General features: G+C 33.0%; 12 protein-coding genes across 12 annotated transcripts, besides 4 other annotated features; 11 read left to right on the top strand and 1 right to left on the bottom strand.

Annotated features, from left to right (window-relative positions):
- Positions 1-1,915: 1,915 nt before the first annotated feature.
- Positions 1,916-1,957: a mobile genetic element.
- Positions 1,958-2,393: 436 nt separating this feature from the next.
- Positions 2,394-3,746: a mobile genetic element.
- Positions 3,747-7,179: 3,433 nt separating this feature from the next.
- Positions 7,180-7,872: a mobile genetic element.
- A 3,264-nt stretch (positions 7,873-11,136) lies between these two features.
- On the top strand, positions 11,137-11,766 carry TVAGG3_0482450 (uncharacterized protein; the record flags this gene model as incomplete). Its single annotated transcript, XM_051235897.1, has 1 exon — positions 11,137-11,766. A coding segment is annotated over one exon (630 nt), but the record flags the coding sequence as incomplete, so codon positions are not given.
- Positions 11,767-11,802: 36 nt separating this feature from the next.
- TVAGG3_0482440 (uncharacterized protein) lies at positions 11,803-12,726 on the top strand (the record flags this gene model as incomplete). Its single annotated transcript, XM_001292201.2, has 1 exon — positions 11,803-12,726. One exon carries the CDS (start codon positions 11,803-11,805, stop codon positions 12,724-12,726), a length of 924 nt encoding a protein of 307 aa, XP_001292202.2.
- A 114-nt stretch (positions 12,727-12,840) lies between these two features.
- Positions 12,841-25,650: part of a mobile genetic element that runs on past the window's edge.
- Positions 14,002-14,364, top strand: TVAGG3_0482430 (uncharacterized protein; the record flags this gene model as incomplete). Its single annotated transcript, XM_051235896.1, has 1 exon — positions 14,002-14,364. The coding sequence occupies one exon, from the start codon at positions 14,002-14,004 to the stop codon at positions 14,362-14,364; it is 363 nt and encodes a 120-aa protein (XP_051093720.1).
- Positions 14,382-14,624, top strand: TVAGG3_0482420 (serine threonine-protein phosphatase family; the record flags this gene model as incomplete). Its single annotated transcript, XM_051235895.1, has 1 exon — positions 14,382-14,624. The coding sequence occupies one exon, from the start codon at positions 14,382-14,384 to the stop codon at positions 14,622-14,624; it is 243 nt and encodes an 80-aa protein (XP_051093719.1).
- On the bottom strand, positions 14,629-14,955 carry TVAGG3_0482410 (uncharacterized protein; the record flags this gene model as incomplete). The annotated part of the gene is made up of 1 exon (XM_051235894.1): positions 14,629-14,955. One exon carries the CDS (start codon positions 14,953-14,955, stop codon positions 14,629-14,631), a length of 327 nt encoding a protein of 108 aa, XP_051093718.1.
- On the top strand, positions 15,645-16,683 carry TVAGG3_0482400 (phage tail repeat-like family; the record flags this gene model as incomplete). The annotated part of the gene is made up of 1 exon (XM_051235893.1): positions 15,645-16,683. A coding segment is annotated over one exon (1,039 nt), but the record flags the coding sequence as incomplete, so codon positions are not given.
- Positions 17,872-18,273, top strand: TVAGG3_0482390 (uncharacterized protein; the record flags this gene model as incomplete). The annotated part of the gene is made up of 1 exon (XM_051235892.1): positions 17,872-18,273. The coding sequence occupies one exon, from the start codon at positions 17,872-17,874 to the stop codon at positions 18,271-18,273; it is 402 nt and encodes a 133-aa protein (XP_051093716.1).
- On the top strand, positions 18,465-19,049 carry TVAGG3_0482380 (phage tail repeat-like family; the record flags this gene model as incomplete). The annotated part of the gene is made up of 1 exon (XM_051235891.1): positions 18,465-19,049. One exon carries the CDS (start codon positions 18,465-18,467, stop codon positions 19,047-19,049), a length of 585 nt encoding a protein of 194 aa, XP_051093715.1.
- TVAGG3_0482370 (organellar and viral DNA polymerase type B) lies at positions 21,352-21,954 on the top strand (the record flags this gene model as incomplete). Its single annotated transcript, XM_051235890.1, has 1 exon — positions 21,352-21,954. The coding sequence occupies one exon, from the start codon at positions 21,352-21,354 to the stop codon at positions 21,952-21,954; it is 603 nt and encodes a 200-aa protein (XP_051093714.1).
- On the top strand, positions 21,962-22,249 carry TVAGG3_0482360 (organellar and viral DNA polymerase type B; the record flags this gene model as incomplete). Its single annotated transcript, XM_051235889.1, has 1 exon — positions 21,962-22,249. The coding sequence occupies one exon, from the start codon at positions 21,962-21,964 to the stop codon at positions 22,247-22,249; it is 288 nt and encodes a 95-aa protein (XP_051093713.1).
- On the top strand, positions 23,357-23,968 carry TVAGG3_0482350 (organellar and viral DNA polymerase type B; the record flags this gene model as incomplete). The annotated part of the gene is made up of 1 exon (XM_051235888.1): positions 23,357-23,968. One exon carries the CDS (start codon positions 23,357-23,359, stop codon positions 23,966-23,968), a length of 612 nt encoding a protein of 203 aa, XP_051093712.1.
- On the top strand, positions 24,426-24,884 carry TVAGG3_0482340 (uncharacterized protein; the record flags this gene model as incomplete). The annotated part of the gene is made up of 1 exon (XM_051235887.1): positions 24,426-24,884. The coding sequence occupies one exon, from the start codon at positions 24,426-24,428 to the stop codon at positions 24,882-24,884; it is 459 nt and encodes a 152-aa protein (XP_051093711.1).

Genomic DNA, 25,650 nt, shown 5'->3' with positions numbered 1-25,650 from the left:
TGCTTTTTTGAGAGTATTTCTTGAAATTTGTTTGAAAATTGTAACATTTTGATAAGAATATGGAACTTTTTTCAAAACTGTTGCGTATGTTAACTCACCATAAGGATGTCAATTCGGAAAATTGTTTTCATTTTAGGAGAATATAATTTTCCTTTTCGAAAATTTAAAAAGTGAGACGCGCAGGATTCGAACTTTTTTAAAAGTTGATTTAAATATATTCTAGTGTGGATTCTAAGGATAATATCATATTTAAAATAAGAATATACTAGTTTAGGTGGTATAATTTTTTTCGATAAATTTGAGAGCATGTACGTTTAGGACATCAAAAGTGTCAATTCGCTCAGCGAAAGCTGAGCTAGCTTCGTTCTCGAAAGAATAGGGAAGGAGTGAAAGAGAGTGATACAGATGTTGACACATTCATATCATTTCAACAAATTTTGATCAAATTGAAATGCAATGAAATTCAATTCACTTCATATCCTTCAGTCAGTACATTGACATCCTTCTACATCACAATGATAACTCGTGCATCAATAGTTCTACAACTAACTCAGAAAAAACAAGATTTTTCCTTCCAGCTTACAGCTTTTAAAAAGTTTCGATGATAAAAATCACTCTACTCTTGTTTATCGATATGTTGTGATAGTAGGTAAACGTATTCTTATCGATATTAATAAAAATATTTTTACGAAAATCTGAACCAATTACAGAGTTATTCATAAAGTTTATGATAACTGTAATTACTTCATCTTGTTTTATATTTGAATAAACAATTTAATTTAATTTGCATAATTTTTTTTAGTTGAAAGACAGGAAACTTAGTTGAGTTTGTATTATTTTTATCGTTCAATTCATTGTATATGTGAGTGATCCAGATATTTAAGATATTTAGAAAAAATTTATTAATTTGATTAACAAATTTTAATCAAAATAGCAAAAATCTATTTGATAGCTGTAAGCAAATAATAATTTCTATTTCAACCAAAATCACTTATTTTCATCTAAACGTATAAAATTGTCAATTTTATGAGAATAAATTTAAAATCTCATGAAATATAAAGGAGAGTAATATTTTTCAATTTTCTTTTTTTCTTTCTCTCAAATATTTTCTATTGGGAATTTTCTTGTTATCAAAAAATAATTTTAATATTTGTTTATTTCATTACATACAATAAAATTTTAAAAACTCTATTTCTTCACAAGAAAATTTTTTTCCTTCATATGAAGAAACATTTTGTTCTCCATTTGATGCTGAGTCTAAATCTCGATTTTTGAATTTTCTTCTTTCCAAATTTCTTTTTTCCAAATTAGAAGTTTAATTCAAATTTTCAATAGTTTATATATTTTCTCAAACCGTCTTAGATTTTCTCACTTTTTAGGGATTTTCTCTCAAAATATACAAAAATAGTAATACCAATACATGTGTCTAATATACTTTAAAACCATCGTGATAAAATTCAAAAACGAAGAGTTCTTCTCTCCAAATTTTTTTCAAAATCAAAAAAATGAGATAAAAAAATACGTTTGGAAAATTCATTTTTAGCATTTTAGGAATTTTCTCACTTTTCTTCCAAATTGACATCCTTACTCACCACTTTCAAGTTTTTCATACATATATCTTACCCATTCATTTGGAATACGAGGTCTCAAGTTTTCGTTCATTTTTTTACTTTACAAAACTGTTTATTTTTCAGAATTTTTAAATTTGAAAAAATCCATTTTTTATCTGATAAATAATATATTATTTTTCAATCAAAATATTTTGATTATCATCTCAAAAGTGTTCTCAAAACCTAGTTTTTCTTATTTTGGATAATCTTAATATTTATATTATTATAAACTAATTGAATACCATATGTTTTTGTATACTTTTACAAAAAAATCGATAGATTTGTGATACTTTCCCCGACGATAGAATTGAATAGCTTACATTTTGACAGAACTTAATATGGAACAATAATAATACATATTATTATATAATTAACATATTCATAATGTTTCACCCTTTCAAAAATATAATCCTCCTCCTCTCAAATAAACGTACATACGGGTGGCCTCTTTTTTCAAAAAATTAAAATTTGAAATTTTGGGCTCAAATATTAGAGATTTTTCAACCTTCAACGATATATGTTGTCTATATCAGACCTCCTTTCTTTTTGATACTTAACATTGTTCCTAAATCTTAGCCGTTAAGGCTGTTCTGAAATATAGATCTGCAATTTTCCCTGTAATGCATGAAAATTCGGTTCAATTCATTTTTGACACTTTACATATCGGATGTATTATCTAAGAATTATATTATAAAATAATAATTTTGTGTTTTATAAGTTTATTTGTATAAATTGATTCAAAAAAAATGGAAAGACAAGAAGTGGATCTGCCAAATGAAAATCAGTTTTTGAACTTTGTATAAGGAATTGTTGGCTATGATGTACTGATCATGAATCAGTACATCATAGCCAACAATTCCTTCCCAAACAGCGGGAAACTTTGTCTGAATAGTTTAACATTCAGACAAAGTTTCCCGCTGTCAGAGAGGGAATGGAAGGGTAAGAGGTATATATTCATAATGTATACCTCTTACCCTTTCATTCCCTCGAGAAAGTTCAAAAACTTGGGTGCAATCAGAACTGATTGCACCCAAGTTTTTGAACTTTGTATAAGGAATTGTTGGCTATGATGTACTGATCATGAATCAGTACATCATAGCCAACAATTCCTTCCCAAACAGCGGGAAACTTTGTCTGAATAGTTTAACATTCAGACAAAGTTTCCCGCTGTCAGAGAGGGAATGGAAGGGTAAGAGGTATATATTCATAATGTATACCTCTTACCCTTTCATTCCCTCGAGAAAGTTCAAAAACTTGGGTGCAATCAGAACTGATTGCACCCAAGTTTTTGAACTTTGTACAAGGAATTGTTGGCTATGATGTACTGATCATGAATCAGTACATCATAGCCAACAATTCCTTCCCAAACAGCGGGAAACTTTGTCTGAATAGTTTAACATTCAGACAAAGTTTCCCGCTGTCAGAGAGGGAATGGAAGGGTAAGAGGTATATATTCATAATGTATACCTCTTACCCTTTCATTCCCTCGAGAAAGTTCAAAAACTTGGGTGCAATCAGTTCTGATTGCACCCAAGTTTTTGAACTTTGTACAAGGAATTGTTGGCTATGATGTACTGATCATGAATCAGTACATCATAGCCAACAATTCCTTCCCAAACAGCGGGAAACTTTGTCTGAATAGTTTAACATTCAGACAAAGTTTCCCGCTGTCAGAGAGGGAATGGAAGGGTAAGAGGTATATATTCATAATGTATACCTCTTACCCTTTCATTCCCTCGAGAAAGTTCAAAAACTTGGGTGCAATCAGTTCTGATTGCACCCAAGTTTTTGAACTTTGTACAAGGAATTGTTGGCTATGATGTACTGATCATGAATCAGTACATCATAGCCAACAATTCCTTCCCAAACAGCGGGAAACTTTGTCTGAATAGTTTAACATTCAGACAAAGTTTCCCGCTGTCAGAGAGGAATGGAAGGGTAAGAGGTATATATTCATAATGTATACCTCTTACCCTTTCATTCCCTCGAGAAAGTTCAAAAACTTGGGTGCAATCAGTTCTGATTGCACCCAAGTTTTTGAACTTTGTACAAGGAATTGTTGGCTATGATGTACTGATCATGAATCAGTACATCATAGCCAACAATTCCTTCCCAAACAACCCGAAATTTGTCTGATTCCACACTAATTTTATTAATTTATCTAAACTTTTATCCTCGTCTACAATTTAATCATCAATAATTATCTCTTGTTCTATTTCACTATTATATATATATATATATATACCCTACTTTTCCAACATTTAGAAAACATGCATGACCCCCTACCCAGGGTCCAAAAATTGGTATTTTCTGCGCTCAGGCAACATGAGTTTTTGGGCCGCCAAATGAATAGCTCAAATAGTTTCCTCATATAGAGACATGCTTATGCTTAGAGTTTGAAGGGAATCTAAAGTGATTTTTTTCTGCATTTCGAAATCTAATGCAATCTTAAAATCATGATTAAACTGCGAATCTGGGCGCAATTTTTTAATATGTTAATATATGAAGGTACTCCTACTACTGCGAATGCTTCAAATGAAAAGTCAAGAAATCAGATTAATTTGATCACATTAGTATAGTAGTGGTCAATCCAAAAACTCATATGTTGATATATAACCTATAGAGATGATAATTATCGACTCTTCATTGAAATGCATAAGATTTAATAATCTCATAAATATTCTTTTTAATTTTCAGTATTTCGTGTGCATTTAGATTGCATATACCTGTATATGATATTTCTAGAATGTTTTGGTTAGATATTAAGTTTTTTAGATTAATATTTTAACATTTTGATAAAACAAGCAATTGTTCCATTTTGGAATCGCGATTGAACTCTAGTTTGACTAATATGATGTTGTATGATCAAATAAATTCTAACTTCATGAGATAAATTTTGAAATTAGAAAATGCGATATCTGACTCAAATATTTATCTGAGCACATTTAACATTCAATTATAAACTAAAGTAATATACAGCAGATTCGATTTGGCTTATATTTTAAATATTCAACAAATAATCTTATAAAATTGTGCTATTCACGTTTCTCAAAGATGAATTAAGCATTTACAACTTGTGCATTGATGGAATTAGATATGGATTCTAATGTTAATCGATATTTTGTAAATTGATATATATTTTATCATGGTTTGACATTTGATCGTGTTGAAACCGGAATTGCAATATGCATCATCTATATATATAATTGTCAAAATATGAGCTATAGATTTTTAAATTATGCTCCTGATTATGAGTGACTTATATGATTATATTGAATTGAGTAGTAAGAATCATAAATATTAGAATATTACGATAATGTATTATAACCTTATAGAAGCTTAAGGCTAAAAATGATGATGAAAATGTAGCTCAAATTTAAGTCTAAAATTTTGAAAAAATTAAGTGCTTATGATAGTATGACGATATTGGTGTTTGAATGTAAGAAATTAGAGATGTATTAGAAGCATTATGAGAAAATAATAAGATATAAAAACAAATTTTATGAAATAATTTAAGTTATAAGAGGTGTTAACATTGGTAATGTGTGAATAAGATAGTAGAATTGTATTGGATCTTTGATTAGTATTTTATAACAATTTATTAATGTAGATGTGATTAGAATGTTGGATTTCAAAGGAGAAAGCGGATTGTTCACTCTTGTTGGTCTGCATGTGTCATTCCGGGAGACATTGCCTGTGCATGTCTCCCAGAATGGCATACTGTTCCGCATTCATAACTTGAATGCGGAACTTTGACCGACAAGAGTGCATTGTGCACTCTTGTTGGTCTGCATGTGTCATTCCGGGAGACATTGCCTGTGCATGTCTCCCAGAATGAACTTTATTGCAATCAGAATGCGCAACTTTGACCGACAAGAGTGCATTGTGCACTCTTGTTGGTCTGCATGTGTCATTCCGGGAGACATTGCCTGTGCATGTCTCCCAGAATGGCATACTGTTCCGCATTCATAACTTGAATGCGGAACTTTGACCGACAAGAGTGCATTGTGCACTCTTGTTGGTCTGCATGTGTCATTCCGGGAGACATTGCCTGTGCATGTCTCCCAGAATGAACAATTTATTGCAATCAGAATACGATTGCAAAACTTTGACCGACAAGAGTGCATTGTGCACTCTTGTTTGTCATCCACTATGATACTTAGAGAAAATACTTTACTTACATTATTTAAAATATTAATTTCCCTATTTAATATTTATTTATTATTTTTTGTGCTTTATATTCCCTATGGCATGTACTGAACTATTTTATAGACTCTACCGAGCTATCTCCACATATAAACATTTGACAATAACACATATATACTCTCTTCATATTCTAGTCTCATGACATATTATTGCAAAAGCTATATTTATACAGCATACCTCATAAAGTCTCATTATATCCCTATCTAAGCGTTCAAAACCTATTTTCCCCACGTAATCTGATTCTTCAGGCTCCGCTGATTCGATTTCTGCTGTCAGATCGTGAAAATATGAATCACATAACAAGATAAACACAAGTTACCCAACTTGATATTTTCGTAAAAAAACTCTTTAAGTTCATGTTCAAACAACATCATTTTAGAAAAATTCAATTTTTTCCAAAAGTGTGTGAATTCAAAAAGTCACAATATATCTAGTTATTACCCAGTATTAATTTTTTAATTTAGTTTTTGAGATATTCATTTTATAATACGTATTATTCAGAAAATTAAATACATTTGTAAGGGAAAACGGAATTAATAACAAATATATGAATATCGTGGAAGAGTCAATTTGAAGAAAACATTATTATTTTGGATTTGTGTTTATCTTGTTATGTGATTCATATTTTCACGATCTGACAGCAGAAATCGAATCAGCGGAGCCTGAAGAATCAGATTACGTGGGGAAAATAGGTTTTGAACGCTTAGATAGGGATATAATGAGACTTTATGAGGTATGCTGTATAAATATAGCTTTTGCAATAATATGTCATGAGACTAGAATATGAAGAGAGTATATATGTGTTATTGTCAAATGTTTATATGTGGAGATAGCTCGGTAGAGTCTATAAAATAGTTCAGTACATGCCATAGGGAATATAAAGCACAAAAAATAATAAATAAATATTAAATAGGGAAATTAATATTTTAAATAATGTAAGTAAAGTATTTTCTCTAAGTATCATAGTGGATGACAAACAAGAGTGCACAATGCACTCTTGTCGGTCAAAGTTTTGCAATCGTATTCTGATTGCAATAAATTGTCTCGTTCTGGGAGACATGCACAGGCAATGTCTCCCGGAATGACACATGCAGACCAACAAGAGTGCACAATGCACTCTTGTCGGTCAAAGTTCCGCATTCAAGTTATGAATGCGGAACAGTATGCCATTCTGGGAGACATGCACAGGCAATGTCTCCCGGAATGACACATGCAGACCAACAAGAGTGCACAATGCACTCTTGTCGGTCAAAGTTCCGCATTCATAACTTGAATGCGGAACAGTATGCCATTCTGGGAGACATGCACAGGCAATGTCTCCCAGAATGAGACACTGCGACCGTCAGGAGTGCATATTATCATCAAAAATTCAAAAAAAAACATTTTTCTTTTTTCTTTGGCGAAAAATGTACTTATTTTTTTCGAAATTTTCGAAATATGATTTTTTCGGGAGACTTTTTCAAAATTTTAATATGATAAATATGAGTTATTTTATGTTCTCTATTTGAGAGTCTGCTTATTTTTGAGTATTGAGCAAGATTGAAAAATGAGAATATTTAGGAACATAATAAATCGATTTATCTCGTCATGTAGTTCATATTTTCGCGTTCTGAGAGCGGAAAACGCATTTTTTGAATGCGTAGATTCCGAATCACACGGAAAAAATAGGTTTTAATAAGAAAAATAGACAATTTATGAAGTAACAAAGCACATAGTATTATAAAAAAGAAAAACATTTTTCTCATATGAAAGAAAATATAACGTATTTTTTACAGAGCGTAGGTATATATCGAGCCAATTCACACCATAAATTCTTTTCTCGTTCTCGGGCCTATAAACAACCTGAGGTGCACAACAATATTAACTTATACTGCTGTTATCTGGATTTGAATCCTCAATTGAGAGAATTCCAGATAACTTCAGTATAAACAAACCATATACATGTTTCCTCCTTGCTTCTAGGCCAAGCATAACAAGTACATTACCTTAGAGCAAATCTCATTCGGAGTTTCTCATTTAATGAGAGACTCCGAATGAAATTTGCCTATTTGATTAATATCGTGCTTTATGAGATGCAAATTCTGATGATAAATATTGATCTAGAGCTTATATAAGATGCGAAGAAACTTCAAAAAAAGCTAACCGGTAAAGACAGCAACTTGCAACACCAAGTTGCTCACGTAGTGATTACAAGCATATCTGCAAGGCAATGTCCTCAGGATGCAGAACTTTGCCTGCAATCAGAAAAGAGATTGCAGCAGAGTAACCGGTAAAGACAGCAACTTGCAACACCAAGTTGCTCACGTAGTGATTACAAGCATATCTGCAAGGCAATGTCCTCAGGATGCAGAACTCTGCCTGCAATCAGAAAAGAGATTGCAGCAGAGTAACCGGTAAAGACAGCAACTTGCAAAGTCAAGCAGTTACTGAGATTTTGATTTATAAATCATAAACCTTCATGCTTGATGATTTTGTAGAATTGTTAACTCATGTCATCAGTTAATGCTCACCTAAGGGAGGTGTTTTGCGGGAGCTGGGGGTATCTTGGTGAGTACTCAGGAGGCCAAGAAGGGCACCCCAACCGACATTTTGCTGATGGATTGAGTTCGCAACCATTTTTATAACCGTAAAAACCGTCGGGACAAAACAACTTGAATAATTGAATTTTTTAATGATAATGATTGTGAAATAACATGTAACTATAATTTAAGAATGCCATATTTTTGTTAAAAAAAATTTCGAAAAGTGAGAGATTTTCCGTTCTAATAAATATATTTGATAACCGGGGTGTCTCCCGGAATCAAATAAATTATCATATCGAGAATCGGAGATCCTTGCAGTTTCGATTTTTTCGAAAAGTGAGAGATTTTCCGTTCTAATAAATATATTTGATAACCGGGGTGTCTCCCGGAATCAAATAAATTATCATATCGAGAATCGGAGATCCTTGCAGTTTCGATTTTTTCGAAAAGTGAGAGATTTTCCGTTCTAATAAATATATTTGATAACCGGGGTGTCTCCCGGAATCAAATAAATTATCATATCGAGAATCGGAGATCCTTGCAGTTTCGATTTTTTCGAAAAGTGAGAGATTTTCCGTTCTAATAAATATATTTGATAACCGGGGTGTCTCCCGGAATCAAATAAATTATCATATCGAGAATCGGAGATCCTTGCAGTTTCGATTTTTTCGAAAAGTGAGAGATTTTCCGTTCTAATAAATATATTTGATAACCGGGGTGTCTCCCGGAATCAAATAAATTATCATATCGAGAATCGGAGATCCTTGCAGTTTCGATTTTTTCGAAAAGTGAGAGATTTTCCATTTTAATAAATATATTTGATAACCGGGGTGTCTCCCCGGAATCAAATAAATTAGCATTACTAACATTCCTTTTTTATTTAAAATTTTCAATTCTTAAAACAAAGTTTTACTTCTATTTAATTATTTGCCATGAAAGTATAGAACATTAAAAATTTATCCTACTACCTCCACCCTTATAATACCTTCAAAAAAATTATATCTCAATTTATTTTCTATCTTTATATTGATGTGCTTATTCAAAAACACTAAATCATAAGTCTTCAGTTCTCAAAATACTCTCAAATTATCTCATTGCGCATATTTTGAAATTTGATAATTTTAAATTGTTAAAAAATTCATTAATCACAGTAAAATATCTATATACAACAATTAACTAACCGATTTCACATCTTGAACATTCGCATTTATTTAATATATTTGAATATCATTTACATCTTATTGAATTAGATCATAAATCACAGTTCCTTAATATACTATCTAGCTAATCATTATTGTTGCACAACTTACATTTGATTAAACACACGTGTATAATTCTGTACAACTCATATCTCTATCAATACTTTATTTATAATCAAAACAAAGGTTAAAATTGTATACCCTGTCACTGTAGAGTATTCTCCCAACTTTAAAGTGAAAATCAAAATTTGATATTTTAGTAATTTCATGTGAGATCGTTATTTTATAGGAAAACATACTGAAAATGTTTATAAGATGTTTCTCTATCATATGCCAAAATATCATGGTTTAAATGCTCTCCTAAGTGTCTATAACTGAATTTTAGGGCAATAACCTTATTCTAAATGTTGGGAAAGTAGGGTATATTTATATGATTTGATTTAAAAAAAATAAATAAATTAATAAATCATTTACTCAAATATATCAAAAGTTTTATTTTTATATATAAAGATAACTACTTTTAAAAAAAATACCCTATATATTTTGCCATGTAAACTATTTTTGTCATGTAAACTCGTCACTTTTTGTCAGAAGTGAAGTGAACGAATTTTCATGCACAACAGATCTGCAATTTTCCCAAATGAACGGGGTGGATAAGATCCCAGCCCTATCGTCATCCCAGTGTCAATTTTACAAAAAAAAATTCTTAATAAAAATTTTTTATTAAAAAATTCTTATATTTTTTCATTGAAATTTAAATAATAAAATAAATTTGGCTGTAAAAACCATCAATTATTATAATTCTTATCGAAACACATGTAGAAAAACACTTATCTTTTATACTCTTTCTATTTGAAACCTGTTTAGTTCAGTAATTAATAATAAAAATTGTGAAAATAGTGACTATTTAACTAAAAATATATTAAATGATGTAATAATGAGATATACATATATTTTTACGAATTATAATTAGAAATTATTCTGGTCTGGGAATCCCAACCCAAAATCATTGAAAATTTGAATATATGGGATGGGCTACCCATCCCAAAACTATATTGAAATTTTTGAATTGATAATAAATGTATCTATATCTAAGGTATATTAGAGAATTTTTAAAAATTATGCATTAAAAAATTGAATTTATTCAAAACAAATTGAGAATAAAAATGCTTAAGTAATCACTTCATTATTTCAACAATGATTGATGCAGTACCGACGTACTATAAAGACATTGAGGTCGGTACTAAGCATCAGTATCTTAGATATAAAAAACCAGGCGACAAGTACGGAAAATATTATGTTAAATGCAATGAACTAGTAAAGCGTCCTGACGGAACTATATGCCACTGTGCAATGGAAGAAATGCGTGAGGATCATTTCAAAAAATGGATCCAAAACAAACGGCACATATGCACACCAGGAGAAGTAGCATCACAACAAACAATCGATCAATACTATCAAAACGTCCCAGCAACAGGGCTTACACCTATATCGTTAGGGGATATCTATGAACAGCTTGCTACATTTACTGGAAGATTTAACTTGGCTCTGAATACCTTCTCAAGCCCAGAGTTTACAAAGCTAGTTAAAACCATTATAATGTATACTGCAGACTCGATGATATTGAAGTTCCCACAGTTACACAATGTTAACATCAATGTTGATAAACTAGCTTCTCAAATATACCAGCCTATTTCAACTGACAAACTAAGGCAAACAATGATACAAATTGCAAATTCAATCCATGTTGCAAAAGTTGATGAGTTTGCTAAGCTTGCCTGTACCTGTGTTGCCATTGATGAGGGGAAGACTCAGCAGTTTCACAATCTGGACTTCTCCCTCACAAATCCTCTGCAAAGCAAGCGGCCCTATCCTGTTGAGTCAATCCAAATGAATGGTGGAACATCTGAAGATTATATCCACTCGCTTACTCAAGGATTTAACAGAATCTTCATTAGAGATGTTAAGATCAGCAGTGTAGTTTGCGATGGCAATAAAGCGCAATTGAAATGTTTTCAGAAAGGATGGAATCAATCGTTCTACAACTCAAATGACCCAAGGTTATTCAAAATCTTGTTTATCCCGTGTTTATGCCACAGGATTCATAATTGTTATCAATATATGACAACAAAAGACGTAGCATTAGGAGCAATTGTGAAACATATCCACGAAATATCAGCTCTTTGTAGAATCCATGTTGAAGACATCGGAGCTCTCTGTCCAAAGCATGTATCCACCAGGTGGATCTATGATTATAATATTTGTATGTTTATTATCAAGTATCAAGACAAAATTTCAAGATATACGCGTATTGATATTGAAAACATCAAGTTCTTAAGAGACTGCTTGGCAATTCTCAAGAAGCTTATTTCCACGTTCGAATCAGATAAAACCAAGATATCTGATTGCTACGTATGGCTTTGCAAGGGTATTGAAGCACTCCAATACCTTTCCAGCAGCAACAACAATCCTTTTGCTGGAATCCTTTCAAGATCGTTGTTGAACTATACCCTTGGATCGGACTTTGGAGGTCTTTGGTGCTTAGCCTTCGCTTTTACACCGAAAGGTAGGTATTATTTCAACCAAAAATTCGTCCACGGAGCGCAGATCAACGAATCTCCGGCAATTAATTCATTTGATATTACAAACGTAACTTTCGTTAATCCAGTAGAAGACATTCAATCTATCTATATGGACTCTATCTTTGAAGAAGGTTCGACTGAAGTTTCTCTTGATATGGTTGAGGAGGGATCAATTCGTCAGGTAACTGCTACAATTGACCCTCCTATGCTTGATCTCGCAGATGTAACATCTAGTTCAAATCAGCCGGTTAACCATTTTGTTGCAGCTAGGCAGTATCTCAAAAGTATTTTGGAACAATTTCGTATTCCGGGTCAAACAATAACAGATATTATTACACTATTTAACACGTATATTAATAGTGATAATGATATCTTCTCTGATGATATGATTCAAGAACGTCAAGAATACGGTTGGGAAGAAATCTCTCATAGAGATGGCAATGTATCAATCTTTGCAGATATCGCCCTTCGTGTTATCTCCGCTTCACCTTCAGAAGCAACATGTGAGAGAACAATAAAAGACCAAAGATTGATACTAAATTTGAAAAGATTACGTTCTCACAAAATTTTATTAGATAGGCGAGAAATTTTAATGGCTACAAAATAAATATCTATATTTATTATTAAAAATTGTTTTATATTTTATCTGTTCAATATTTATCTTATATAAAAACTTGAAATACTTAATCAAAATTTCTATGTGTTTGTTTGAAAGAGATCAAAAAAAAAAAAAAAAAAAAAAGGGTAGTGGGGCCTCCAGGCACTTCGTGCCCTCTAGCCCTGAAGATGTTTAGTATAACTTTGTCCGGACAAGTAAGGGTCTATCGTCGCTACAGGAAAAGTTACAGGCGTTCCAAGGAAGTATACTTTGAGAAGCCTTTTCTGTCACTTTTCAGGAAAAAACATTTTTATTATTATATATAAATGAATTTTACAAAACCACCGTTACCCTTCTTTGGAAATAAGAGTAGATGTAAAGATATTCTATTGAGAGAACTTAAGAAACTACCGAATGGTCTAACATTTGTAGATTTGTTCGGTGGAAGTTTCTATATATCCCATTTGTGCCATACAATATTCCCAGACTCAAAGATTATATGCAATGACTTCGACAACTATATGGACCGTCTCAAACATATACCAGACACAAACAATATATTGAAAGCGTTAAAAGAAAAGATACCTATAGGTAAGATGGAACGTATACCATTAGATAAGAAAAATATTGTGAGAGAGGTTTTGAAAAAAGCAGAATATATAGACTGGGATAGTATATCTGCTAGACTATTATATAGTGGTTCTATAAGAGTTCATGACATTGAAACACTTATGTCAAATGTTTTATATCTTAACTATACAAATGTTTTCAAAGAGGGCATAGAAAAATATATTGAGGGTATAGAGTTTGTGAGATGTCGTTGGACAGAGTTGTATGAAAAATATAAAGACAAGGAAAATGTTTTCTTTATAGTGGACCCGCCGTTCTATAACACATGGGATTTTCAATACCAAGTAGACTGGACTTTGAGAGACTCTTTAGAAACTTTAGACGTTTTACATAACCATCCATGCTTTTACTTTACATCCGATAAAAGTGGTTTGGAAACCGTTATGAGATGGTTAGAGGACATACATGACTATGAGTTTAGATATGACAAGATAGAATATGAGAGAGGTCCTATAAACCGGAGAAAGTGTCATAACAAAGAAATTTTACTAGTAAGTAAATGTGGTTTGAAATAGGACTACTTGTTTTAGGTTTTTTCCATTGTGTCATTTATTTATTTGACGTGGCAGAAAAGTACAGAGAATATGAAGATGAACCAATGCCTGCAAATGTTCAGCATATGTACTCGTAAGAGATATTTTTATCTAATATTAAATGGACGCACAGAACTTAGCAAATGCACAGCAACCTGGACAACCAAACCCAGAGAATATTCCAAATGAAGTTAGAATACAAACTGCAATGGCAAACTATGGTCAAGTGCCAACAGATGTACAAATGCAAACTGCCATGTCAAATGACGCTGCGTTAGGTTTGCCACCATGGTATGCAAATATGAGATGGAAAGAGTTTTATACAAACCCTGAAGTGGGATATAAACAACTTTATGCAGATGACGCGAACACAGGAGTTGACCCAGAATATGTTTTCTACCAGAGGAGAAACAGAATGTATGAGCTCCAGTTAAAAAATGCTATGGAACTCAGAAGGAAACGTAAGAGACTAGGCGGACATTAGATTTTTACACGTAGTAAATGGGTTTCTTCAGTAGTATTGGAAACTTCTTCAGAAGAGTTGGAAGAGGTATATGGAATGGAATAAAAACCGTAGGAAGAGGAATTTGGAACGGAGTCAAAAATATTGGTAAAAGAGTAGGTCAGTTTGTTGGTATTATACCTAAAGACCCTGAACCAGAAGAACAAGCTCCTGTTATACAACAGCCTGAACCTGCACCACAGTCTAGTTGGCAACCAAATCCAACACCTCAACCGTATTAAAAAATTATATTTTTACCGTTCGATAGTAGTTGTATATGAAACTAAGTTCTAAGTAAAACGCATGGTATAATGGAACTATTCTCTTTCTTCCATCTGTTGTAAACCATACTTGAAAGTCTGAAATACTTCCACTTGGTGGTTCGTATAACTTTGTAGGTTTTTCGTAAAAGTCATTTGCCAAGCATAAGAAAGAGTTTTGTGCACCAGAAAATGAAGCATGAACGATAATAGCATCTGGGTCGAAAACATTTTCATATGTTCCATTAGGGTTTTCGACTTCATAAAAGTCCGGGTGTACTGGATATTCTGCAGGCTGATTTAACATCCTCATAAATCTATACCATGCCAAGTTGTTATATTTTGTAGAAATATAAACGTTTTCTCCAAGGTCTTCTATTCTATTGATTTTAACAGTTGCATTTTTCCTGTCATATATAATATCGAGATGGTACTCTCCCTCGTCAATGTTATACTGGTTTGCATATTCGATATAGATGTCGTTTATTTTTTCTTGAAAAGCTTGAAGAGTTGTTTCTAAGTTTACAAGCAAATTCACTTGTAAAAGTTTTCCCTGTTCAAATTTCTCATACATACGTTTTTCTTTGTTATAGTATCGAACTTCAAAACGACCGTAAATGGGAAACCATGTATGGCTTCTGAAATGAACTTCATTCTACGAAAGCCAATAGCTTTTGTGACGGATGGGTCTCTTAACCATCTTAACGGGTAGTCAAAACGATAGCCTTCATGCTTTACGGTCTCTGTCTCAAACTTTTGACCGACATTAGTAAAAAGTTCATCTAATGGTTTAGTTGTAGCAACTCTTGAATTTTCTTTTTCTATTGAAAGCATATTTTATCTAGAATAAAAATGTCAAATGAAACAGCGTCTATGAGAGAAATACAACACAACCGACAACTCATTATACAAGCTCTAAATAAGAACACAACAAACTTTTCAAACTATTCTAAGATATCTGAGTCATTGAAAGAAGGAAACTTAAAACTGACATTAAACCCAATGACAGATGAGTTTCTATTTCAAGACAAGAAGAACAATACTGTCTGTATAAATCCAACAAAAGGAACTTTAAACGAGAAACCTATATCTGAACTTCTTTTGAAAGCAGATGTTGACAACAAAGCAGACAAAACATATGTAGACGATGCAATAGCAAAAGAAGAAGAAAGAGCTGACAAAGCTTATGCAACAAAAGAACATACTCATCCTGAACTAGCAGACAAAACATATGTTGACAATAAAATGTCAAGTGAAGTGACAAGAGCTGAAAACGAATATTCTAAAAAGACTCATACACATTCTATATCTGAAATAACAGACTTAAACGTTAGCCTTGAAAAGAAAGCGGATAAGGAATATGTGGCTAGTAAGTTAGAGAAGAAAGCAGATAAGGAATATGTGGATGAAAAAGATAACGAAATGAAAGAAAGGGTTGACTGGTACCATGAATGGACATCGAAGATTTTAAAAACTAAAGCCGATACAGGATGGGTTTCAGGATGTTTAGACCTTAAAGCAGATAAAACTTATGTTAACGATGAGTTAGAGAAGAAAGCAAATAAGACTCATACACATACAAGTTTTACAACTGTTGCTATAGAAAGTATTGAAGGAACGGTTGAAGAAACTGGTGGGGATGCATTATATTGTAAACCTCCTAACTTTCCACAAGGTTTAACATCGGATGACAACATAACGACGATGAGAAACATTAGATGTAAAGATGTTTATGTCATGAAGGATGAAAAAAACGTTAAATTCACTGCTCAAGATTTATATGAGAAGAAAGCAGACAAAACAGAGCTTCAAACATTAAAGACAGAAATACTTCAAACATTATATCCTATAGGCTCTATTTATACGTCAATGAACTCTACCAGACCAGAAGTAGTACTTGGTTTTGGAACTTGGACTCAAATAGTCGACAGGTTTTTGTATTGTGCAAACTCTTCAAAGGAAACAGGTGGAAGTAAAACGATTTCAGGTGAAAATTTACCTGCACACAGTCACTACATAGATTTAAGTACATCTCAAGCAGGTTGGCATAAGCATAAATTTTGGGATTGGTCAGCAATGAAAAAGGTAAAGGATATGATGTTAAAGACGACGTTCAGTTTGCTATAAATTGTTTCTGGGTAACACTCAGGGAGATGGAAACCATACACATCGCGTTTCAGGATATACGCAAACAACGGGACAAAGTAAAGACTACATGCCACCTTACATGACAGTTTACGCATGGTATAGAAATGCTTAGTCGTCATGTTCCACTTCTTTAGCATATTCGTCAGGAGTTGTCTTATATTGGTTAGGAACTGTCTTTGAAAGTATACCACCTTGAACTTTGACAAGTTTGAAACGAGGTCTGACAATAGTAGTTTTATCTTCTGCTTGCAGTGTGTACATTTTGCCATGTTTGCCTAAAACTTCATAATATTCTCTTGTATACTTTCTTCTATTTTTACGAACACGAATGTGAGTACCTGTCGGTTCCCATTGTTGTCATAGTCAATAGTATTTTCATATGGGTCGCGTTTAGGTATTTCTATTTTTACTTTGTCACCTTTCTGAAGTTTGAAGCCCGGCATTCTTTCTTGTTTGTCTCTTTTGACTAAATTATTAAATATATAGTCTTTCTCTAAGTCGGGGTTGTTTTTCATTTCTTCGGGGAGTGGTTTCCCAAACCTTTTTGTTTACGGCTATTGTAAATATTTAAAACTTGTCTCATCTTTGCCATGGAGAAGTGTCTATATTTGTCGTCATATGACATTTCATTTGCTTCACCACCTTGTGGTTGGTTTAAGTCTCTTAACATTTTTATACAACCGTCAATGACACCAAGAGCAGAATGGTTTTGGTCGACAATGAAATATTGGTTTACATTTTTTGAACGCAGATAGTTTTTTACATCGTCTGATTTGAAAGAACTTTCACAGTCAGATGTCAGTTTTGTTGGATGGTATTGTCAACGAATATTGTCAAAGCTGCTAAGATATCTAAAATATTTTTGGACTGTAATGGTATGGCTTCACAGTATCTTGTGTTTTGACCGACAAATATTAGCCAGTATGGTGGTCCATCTGTTCTAACTCTCGGAATGTTTTCCAAGATATCCATAAACCAAGCATTTGGTGTTGAACTAAAGATTTTTATCATGAGTGCTTTCTTTGTTGCCTTAGAAACATAGGGTCCTTGTTTGGATTCGTCATTTTTTAACCCATAAGAAATGGGTTTATTTGGCGCGTTAGCAGGAGTTGCATCCAGATTTTTACCCGCAGTGGGAACAATAGCCAGAGGTGTATTTGGAGTTGGAAGGAAGATTTTGAGTACATTAGGTATACTGAAAGAGAAAGCACAACCTATTATACAAACTGTACAGAAAGGTTGGGAGGTAGCACGAGATGCAACAAATCTTATTCCAAATCCTGAAACAAGAGGAAAAGTTCAAGGATGGATGGACAATGTAGGAAGACAAGCAGGAAACTATTATAACAAAGCAAATGACTACTATAACCAAGCAGGACACTATATGGACCAAGGTGAAAGATTCTTTAACAGAGGATATAACCATGCACAACAGTGGGTAAACAATAACCAACCTCAACCGCCTCAAACGTGGGGAATGTAAAGTTTTTTACTGAGATGAAATGAACAATACAGCATTGAGACAAATGGGTTCAAGATGGATTTGTCGGCTTCCAGCAGTTACACAACGTGTTTGTCAAGTTCTTCCTATACCTCAGGAAGTTTTAGACCGACTTAAAAAACCTAAACAACCAGTTGAAAACAAACCGAACTAAAATTTTTTACTGAGATGAAATGACCGAAGAAGTTGAAACGGTAGATTTGACACCACAAACAAAAAGTTCAGAACCATTGTCAAAACCTGTCAAAGAACTTACAGATGAAGAGAAAAATTCAATAATAGAAAGTGCCAGGTCTGGAAATACAAACTCTAACTACAAAGTCACTTTTCATAAAAATGGAACGGCAAGTATCTCAAAAAAGAAACAGACTCTCACAAATAAAATATTGAAGTCTGAAGGAGCTTTCGAGACAACAGATGGAAAAGTTTACTTCACTGACCAACAGTTCATTATAGAACATCTCATTGACTTAGAGTCGAAATATTCTAAACTTTACAACAAACACAAAAAGTTGAAAGGAAAACAAAAACAAATGGCATATGATATTTATGAAGATGTTGACGACACAACTGTTCCTGCAAGTGAAGTAAAGTCAAAGGAACCGAAAAGTGACGAAAAACCGATAGAAGAAGAAAAACCAAAAACTGAAGATAAACCAAAACCAAAGTTTAGTTTGGAAACTAAACCAAGTCAACCTTCATTAGCTGGTATGGGTTGGCGTCAAAGACTTATGGCTTCAGGCGGTTATGTAAAGTAAAGAAAAAATATTTTTTTATTTTTATTTGAAATGTACGCTGAGTTTGTTGGAGAAGACCGTTGGGAAACTTGTTTGTTAGATGAGAAATATGAAATGGCATACCATTTTAAAACAATATATTTTTAAAAAAATATTTTTTTATTTTATTTGAAATGTACGCTGAGTTTGTTGGAGCAGACCGTTGGGAAACTTGTTTGTTAGATGAGAAATATGAAATTCACTGTTGTGAGTCATTTGAAGTCAGAAACAAAAAGACAAAAAGAGTTTTAAGCGAATGGGAGCGAAATGACGGATATGCTGTTATGAAGATGAGTGGAAAAAACTATTTTAAACATGTTGTCATTGCAACTCATTTTATACTGAATCCTAACAATTTACCTTTTGTAGACCATATAAACCGTATAAGAAACGACAATAGACTTGAAAACTTACGTTGGGTCACTTGTTCTGAAAACAATAAGAACAAAGGCAAATTTGGAGATATTGTATTCGAATTTGTCGACGAACTAGAAGATGAAACAATTGAAATTACAGACTATGGCGAGCATACGTTTGAGTTTTACTACTATAGCGAAGAACAAGACTCTTTCTACTTTTATACCGGCGTAAACTATAGGAAATTACAAGTATATTTTACTAAGGCGGGCTATGCTTATGTAAACACTAGAGATACAGATGGAAAATACGTTCAAATACTTCTTAACAAATTCAAGAAGCTATATGGCATACCATTTTAAAACAATATATTTTTACATATATTAAATGCTTCAGGTTGAAAAACAAAGAACAAAAGTAGCAGATACAAAACCGTTAGACTATATCTATACAAATGCTGGTAGGACTATTTCAGATGAAGAAATTTCATCCCGAGTATACAGGTTTGACTATCCAATTCGTTGGCTTCAAAGTCCTTCAGATGCAAAGGCAATAGGATTTAGAAGAGTTTTGTTTTCAAATAGAACGAACGCGTTTATGTTCGCAGTATATTTTCATGGGCAGTATAAAGGTTCTGATGGTCTAATAGACAAATTTGATGAAATGAGAATCTTTACAGTTCGTTCAGACGAAAGTCTTGAGAAAACTCTAAATGACTTTCAAACTCAAATGAACAAATATTATTGGGAATTTCAAGAAAAATACGACTCTTTACTAAATGGAACATACTATCTGAAACTAGAATATGACAAGATGAACTCCACCGTTTCATTTCAAAAGATTGAAATTAACCCTCCAAGAGATACAGAGTTTTTATTTTGGAAAGTAGACAAACGTTCTTGGGCACAATTTCTTCGGTTACTAAACCAGAACGAACCATTACCACCAGATGGTCCATTTAAATTTATACTTCACCAGCAGATTTGACAGTTTATAGAAACGTGTTTGACCCTCAAAATGTTATGTGTCATGCAAGTTTCAGTTCAAGCAACAATAGTTTTCTATGTATTGGTAAGGACGTTTATGACTTTGCTTCTAAATTCTACGAACCACCTAGTAACAGTTTCTCTGACTTTCAAGTTTGGTTCACAACAAATGGTGTGCAACATATAATACCATTGTACTATGACTTTTATCTCGAATTGTCTTTCATATACAACTACGGAAAAGTGCTGAAAAAGTATTGAAAAATATATTTTAGGTGTCACCAGGTCCCTCGGTCCCTCGGTCCCTCGGTCATTTTAACTTCTCTGAAAAAGTGTGACAACATGACATTTTGACAACAGTCCAGGAAATAAACTTCTTCTTCGTATATGTTTTGTCAAGACTTCATCGTAAATGTTTTGTCATGACTTCATCGTAAATGTTTTGTCAAACATGAACGTACATGTTTTGTCATGACTTCTTCATCGTAAATGTTTTGTCAAGACTTCTTCGTAAATGTTTTGTCAAGACTTCTTCGTAAATGTTTTGTCAAGACTTCTTCGTAAATGTTTTGTCATGATTTCATCGTAAATGTTTTGTCAAGACTTCTTCGTAAATGTTTTGTCAAGACTTCTTCGTATATGTTTTGTCATGACTTCTTCGTAAATGTTTTGTCATGACTTCTTCGTAAATGTTTTGTCAAGACTTCTTCGTATATGTTTTGTCATGACTTCTTCGTATATGTTTTGTCACCCGTTGAATTTTGTATAAAAAGCAACCGCCGGAATTCCGGCGGTTGGTATATTCTTCACAAAATGCTTGTTTTGAGGTCGAGCCATTTTTGGCTCCACCGTATTTTTCAACCAAAACTCATGAATTTTCCCGAAATAAAAAATAAAGTTAGTTTTTTTAAAAAAATATTTTTTATTTTTATTGTAAGAACATGTTAGCAACAACAGCACCAAACTCGTTAGTCATGAACCCAACATCTATGTTAGTAGAGATGAAAAGCTTCATTCCTTCTTCATATACTTTCGAAACAGAAATCCAGAAGATAAAGCAAGAACTTCTCCAAGGAGATTTAGATTGCACTGCAAAAGATGAAACAAATGAACAGTATCTTTATGAAATGCAGGATATTATTGACCATCTACCTAAACTTCCTGAAATCCAACAACAAAAGCTCACTATTCCTGAATTCGATGAAATAGAAGTCAAAGCAACTGACTCAGTAGAAATAAAGAAGTTCATTCGTAAGGTAAACTATGAGTTTCTTGGATTTCATTGCAACCACAAAGACTGCGATATGGTATATTTCATTGACATATATAAATCTGGGGAGTTTAAGACCTACGACAACTTTGTTTCGTTAGTTGCAAAATGTGTATGGCAGATAAGAGATAAAGATAGAAGAGGTAAAGTATGGAATGAACAGATAAAACCCGCAACTTTTGAGTTAAAGAAAACCATTTACGCCTTAGTTGTTTTAGCAGGTAAGGTTTCAATGTACAATGCTAAAATGAACCCCACAATGTTCAAAATGTAAAGCAGCAATGAAGAAATATAACTACTCCGTCAAAGAGATAGAACGTATGAGAAACGACTATGCTGACTTAAAGAAAGAAGCAGAGAAACCAGCAGAAGATAAAATGGACATGTTGACATTTCTAAACAAAAACTATCCAACTGCTGACGATTTCCTTCTATCTGACGTCAAGAAGAAATATAAAGAAACATTCGGCATTGTTAAAACTTTTGACATACTGACAGAAGAAATAGAAGCTACAAAACTGTTTAGGATTTCAAATATACATCGTACAATTCATGTAAAACGCTTATAAAACTTTATGGTAGAAATATATTTTTGTCTGATTTACACTCATTACGATGAAGTTTTGACAAAACATATACGAAGAAGTTTATTTCCTGTGTTGTTGTCAAAATGTCATGTTGTCACTATTTTCAAAAAGATGTTAGTTGACCGAGGGACCGAGGGACCGAAGGACCTGGTGACACCTAAAATATATTTTTGTCTGAGTAAAATGACCAAATTTCATGATATAACTGTTATTTTTTTACGAAGTGAACTTTGACACTTCGTAAAAAAAATCCCTGAAATCGTGAAAAAATGACCAAATTTCATGATATAACTGTTATTTTTTTACGAAGTGAACTTTGACACTTCGTAAAAAAAATCCCTGAAATCGTGAAAAAATGACCAAATTTCATTATATAACTGTATTTTTTTGACGAAGTGAACTTTGACACTTCGTAAAAAAAATCCCTGAAATCGTGAAAAAATGACCAAATTTCATTATATAACTGTTATTTTTTACGAAGTGAACTTTGACACTTCGTAAAAAAAATCCCTGAAATCATATCTTTTATACAAGATAGAAAATCTTACTCGCCTAAAACTCTATGAAAATCGTGAAATTTCTCTAGACCGACTTTTTTCGGGGTTGCCTAAAACTCATGAAAATCGTGAAAAACAGCGAGTACGGACAAAATCTTACTCGCCTAAAACTCATGAAAATCGTGAAAAATTGCGACCCAGACTTTTTTCGGGGTCGCCTAAAATCCCTGAAATCGTGAAAAATTGCGTTCCTCGAAAAACCGAGGAACGAGATTCCGTATGAAAATCGTAAAAAAAATGACCAAATTTCATTATATAACTGTATTTTTTTGACGAAGTGAACTTTGACACTTCGTAAAAAAAATCCCTGAAATCATATCTTTTATACAAGATAGAAAATCTTACTCGCCTAAAACTCTATGAAAATCGTGAAAAAATGACCAAATTTCATTATATAACTGTTATTTTTGACGAAGTGAACTTTGACACTTCGTAAAAAAAATCCCTGAAATCATATCTTTTATACAAGATAGAAAAAATAAAGTTAGTTTTTTTAAAAAAATTTTTTTTATCTTGTATGTAAGAACAGAAAATGACAAACATTGAGTTTGAAACAGTTAGAAAGATAGACAATGACACCAAAGTGGTTAGAATATGTGATTTAAACGTAAGATACTCAAAGAAATACAACAAATATTCTTTGTCAGACATTCTAACACTATCTGGAAAGAAACCGAAGGACTGGGTTAAAAATGCTTCTACTCAGAAAATTTTGACAAGAAATCCTGAGCTTATGATATCGGTAAGATTCTATGGAACTGCAGCATATCTCATCGACAAAAGTCTTATACCAATAGTTTTGTTATGGTTAGACCCAGTTGTTGGATATAACTTCATAACATATGGTTCATTCGATACGGAACGTTGCAGTGAAGGCTTACTTTACATCGTTCAGAAACCGAAGGACTTCAATACAAAGAGATATAAGATAGGAAGAACATATAATATAACTAAAAGATATGACAGTATAGTCAATAGAGTCAAGGTTGTGTTTGTTAACGATATGAGAGCTGCAGAAACAGAACTACTTGAAAAGTTTGAGAAAATGTATGGTGCTCCCACGAAAGGTAAAGAAACGTTTGAAGTAGATGAGATAGATAAAGCTATAAAATTATTTGACGAAGTTGCTGAAAAATACATGTAAAGCGTTTATTTTTGGTCTTTTGTGAAAATAAAAAAATAACGCTAATTTTTTATAAAATATTTTTTTTATTTTGTATGTAAAGACAGATATGTCAACAACCGAGAACACAACAACTGCTATCGTTCATGAAGCCATAAATGAAGAATATGAGTGGGTTCAGTTTAACAAACAGTTACGTCTCATTCGTTCGGTCAAAGACGATATGTACCAAATGCAAAGTATTTTGAATGCTCTTCGTTCTACAAAGCAAGCATATCATTGGTTTGAAAACCAACAGACAAAAGAACTTTTAGAAGAATTTCCTCATATGTTTGCTTCCCTCGAAAAACCGAGGGAAGAGATTCCGTACGAAAATCGCAAGAATTTGGCTCCTGGTTTGAAAGGATATTATGTTCATAGACTTTTAGTAAATGCTGTAGCAATGTGGGCTTCACCTCGTTATGCTTGTTATATTTTCATGATGTTAGATGAAATTCATAGACAAGAACGTGAAGAGCTAGAGAACAAGCTTGAAGCAAAAGATGAAGTCATTGAAGCAAAAGACAAAAGCCTTCAGAAAAGAATACCACGTTCGGTACCAAAAGGAAAGGAAAAGAACTATAAGTATATGATTTATACTGAAGAGATGGAAAAAGAAGAAGACAGAGATATGGTTATGTTGCATTTAGTCAGAAGAAACAACAAAAGCTTTTACGACCTTGCTAAGATTTACAAATCTGACAGAAATTGGTTCTATCGCGAAAACTTACCGATTTCAATGACACCAAATGAAGATGTGAAACAAATAGTTCAAGATACGTTACCTCAAACACACTATGATATTAAAGGTTGTACAATTCTTACATTCAAAGAAGATTTGCCGCTACTGAAAGAAAAAATAACAGAGTATTTTGACAACTTCAAACAAGCAGAGTAAATGAACCATTTATTTTTACGCTTGACTTCAGATGGCTCAGGTAGCTCTATAAGGTAAATTGTCTTGTCAAATCCTTCTGGCATTCCGAGTCCTTCCTTCCGACAGGAAAAGTCCTTCCTTCCGACAGGAAAAGTTTTTCTTTCCGACAGGAAAAGTTTTTCTTTCCGACAGGAAAAGTCCTTCCTTCCAACAGGAAAAATTTTTCTTTCCGACAGGAAAAGTTTTTCTTTCCAACAGGAAAAGTTTTTCCAGTTGTCCGTCCGTAAACCATTCAAATTTTCGAAAATTGAGAACTTTTTGGTCGAACTTCAGAAAAAGTTTTTCCTTCCAACAGGAAAAATTTTTCTTTCCGACAGGAAAAGTTTTTCTTTCCGACAGGAAAAATTTTTCTTTCCGACAGGAAAAGTCCTTCCTTCCAACAGGAAAAGTTTTTCCTTCCAACAGGAAAAGTTCTTCCTTCCGACAGGAAAAGTCCTTCCTTCCGACAGGACACAAACGAATGTCCGACGTACCACCAACCGAGTCCATTCCAAAGCCAGAAGAACCGAAAGCTGCAGAACCACAACAGAGTAAATGAACCATTTATTTTTCAAGCTTGACTTTTTACAATTTGAACTTTGTTCGCGTAGATATGAATTCTGAAAGAAGTATGAGGGTCTTGTATGACTTTGTACTTCTCCCATAGTTCATGTCTGTCAAACTTACCTGCCATGGACTCTTTCATAAGTTCCATGAAATCGTCTTCGGACAATCCGGGGAAAAGTAC

The sequence above is a fragment of the Trichomonas vaginalis genome, chromosome II, assembly GCF_026262505.1.
Source record: "Trichomonas vaginalis G3 chromosome II, whole genome shotgun sequence".
Classification (NCBI taxonomy): domain Eukaryota; phylum Parabasalia; order Trichomonadida; family Trichomonadidae; genus Trichomonas; species Trichomonas vaginalis.
The sequence above is the reverse complement of the archived record's forward strand: the minus strand, read 5'-3'. Positions and strand labels throughout refer to the sequence as shown.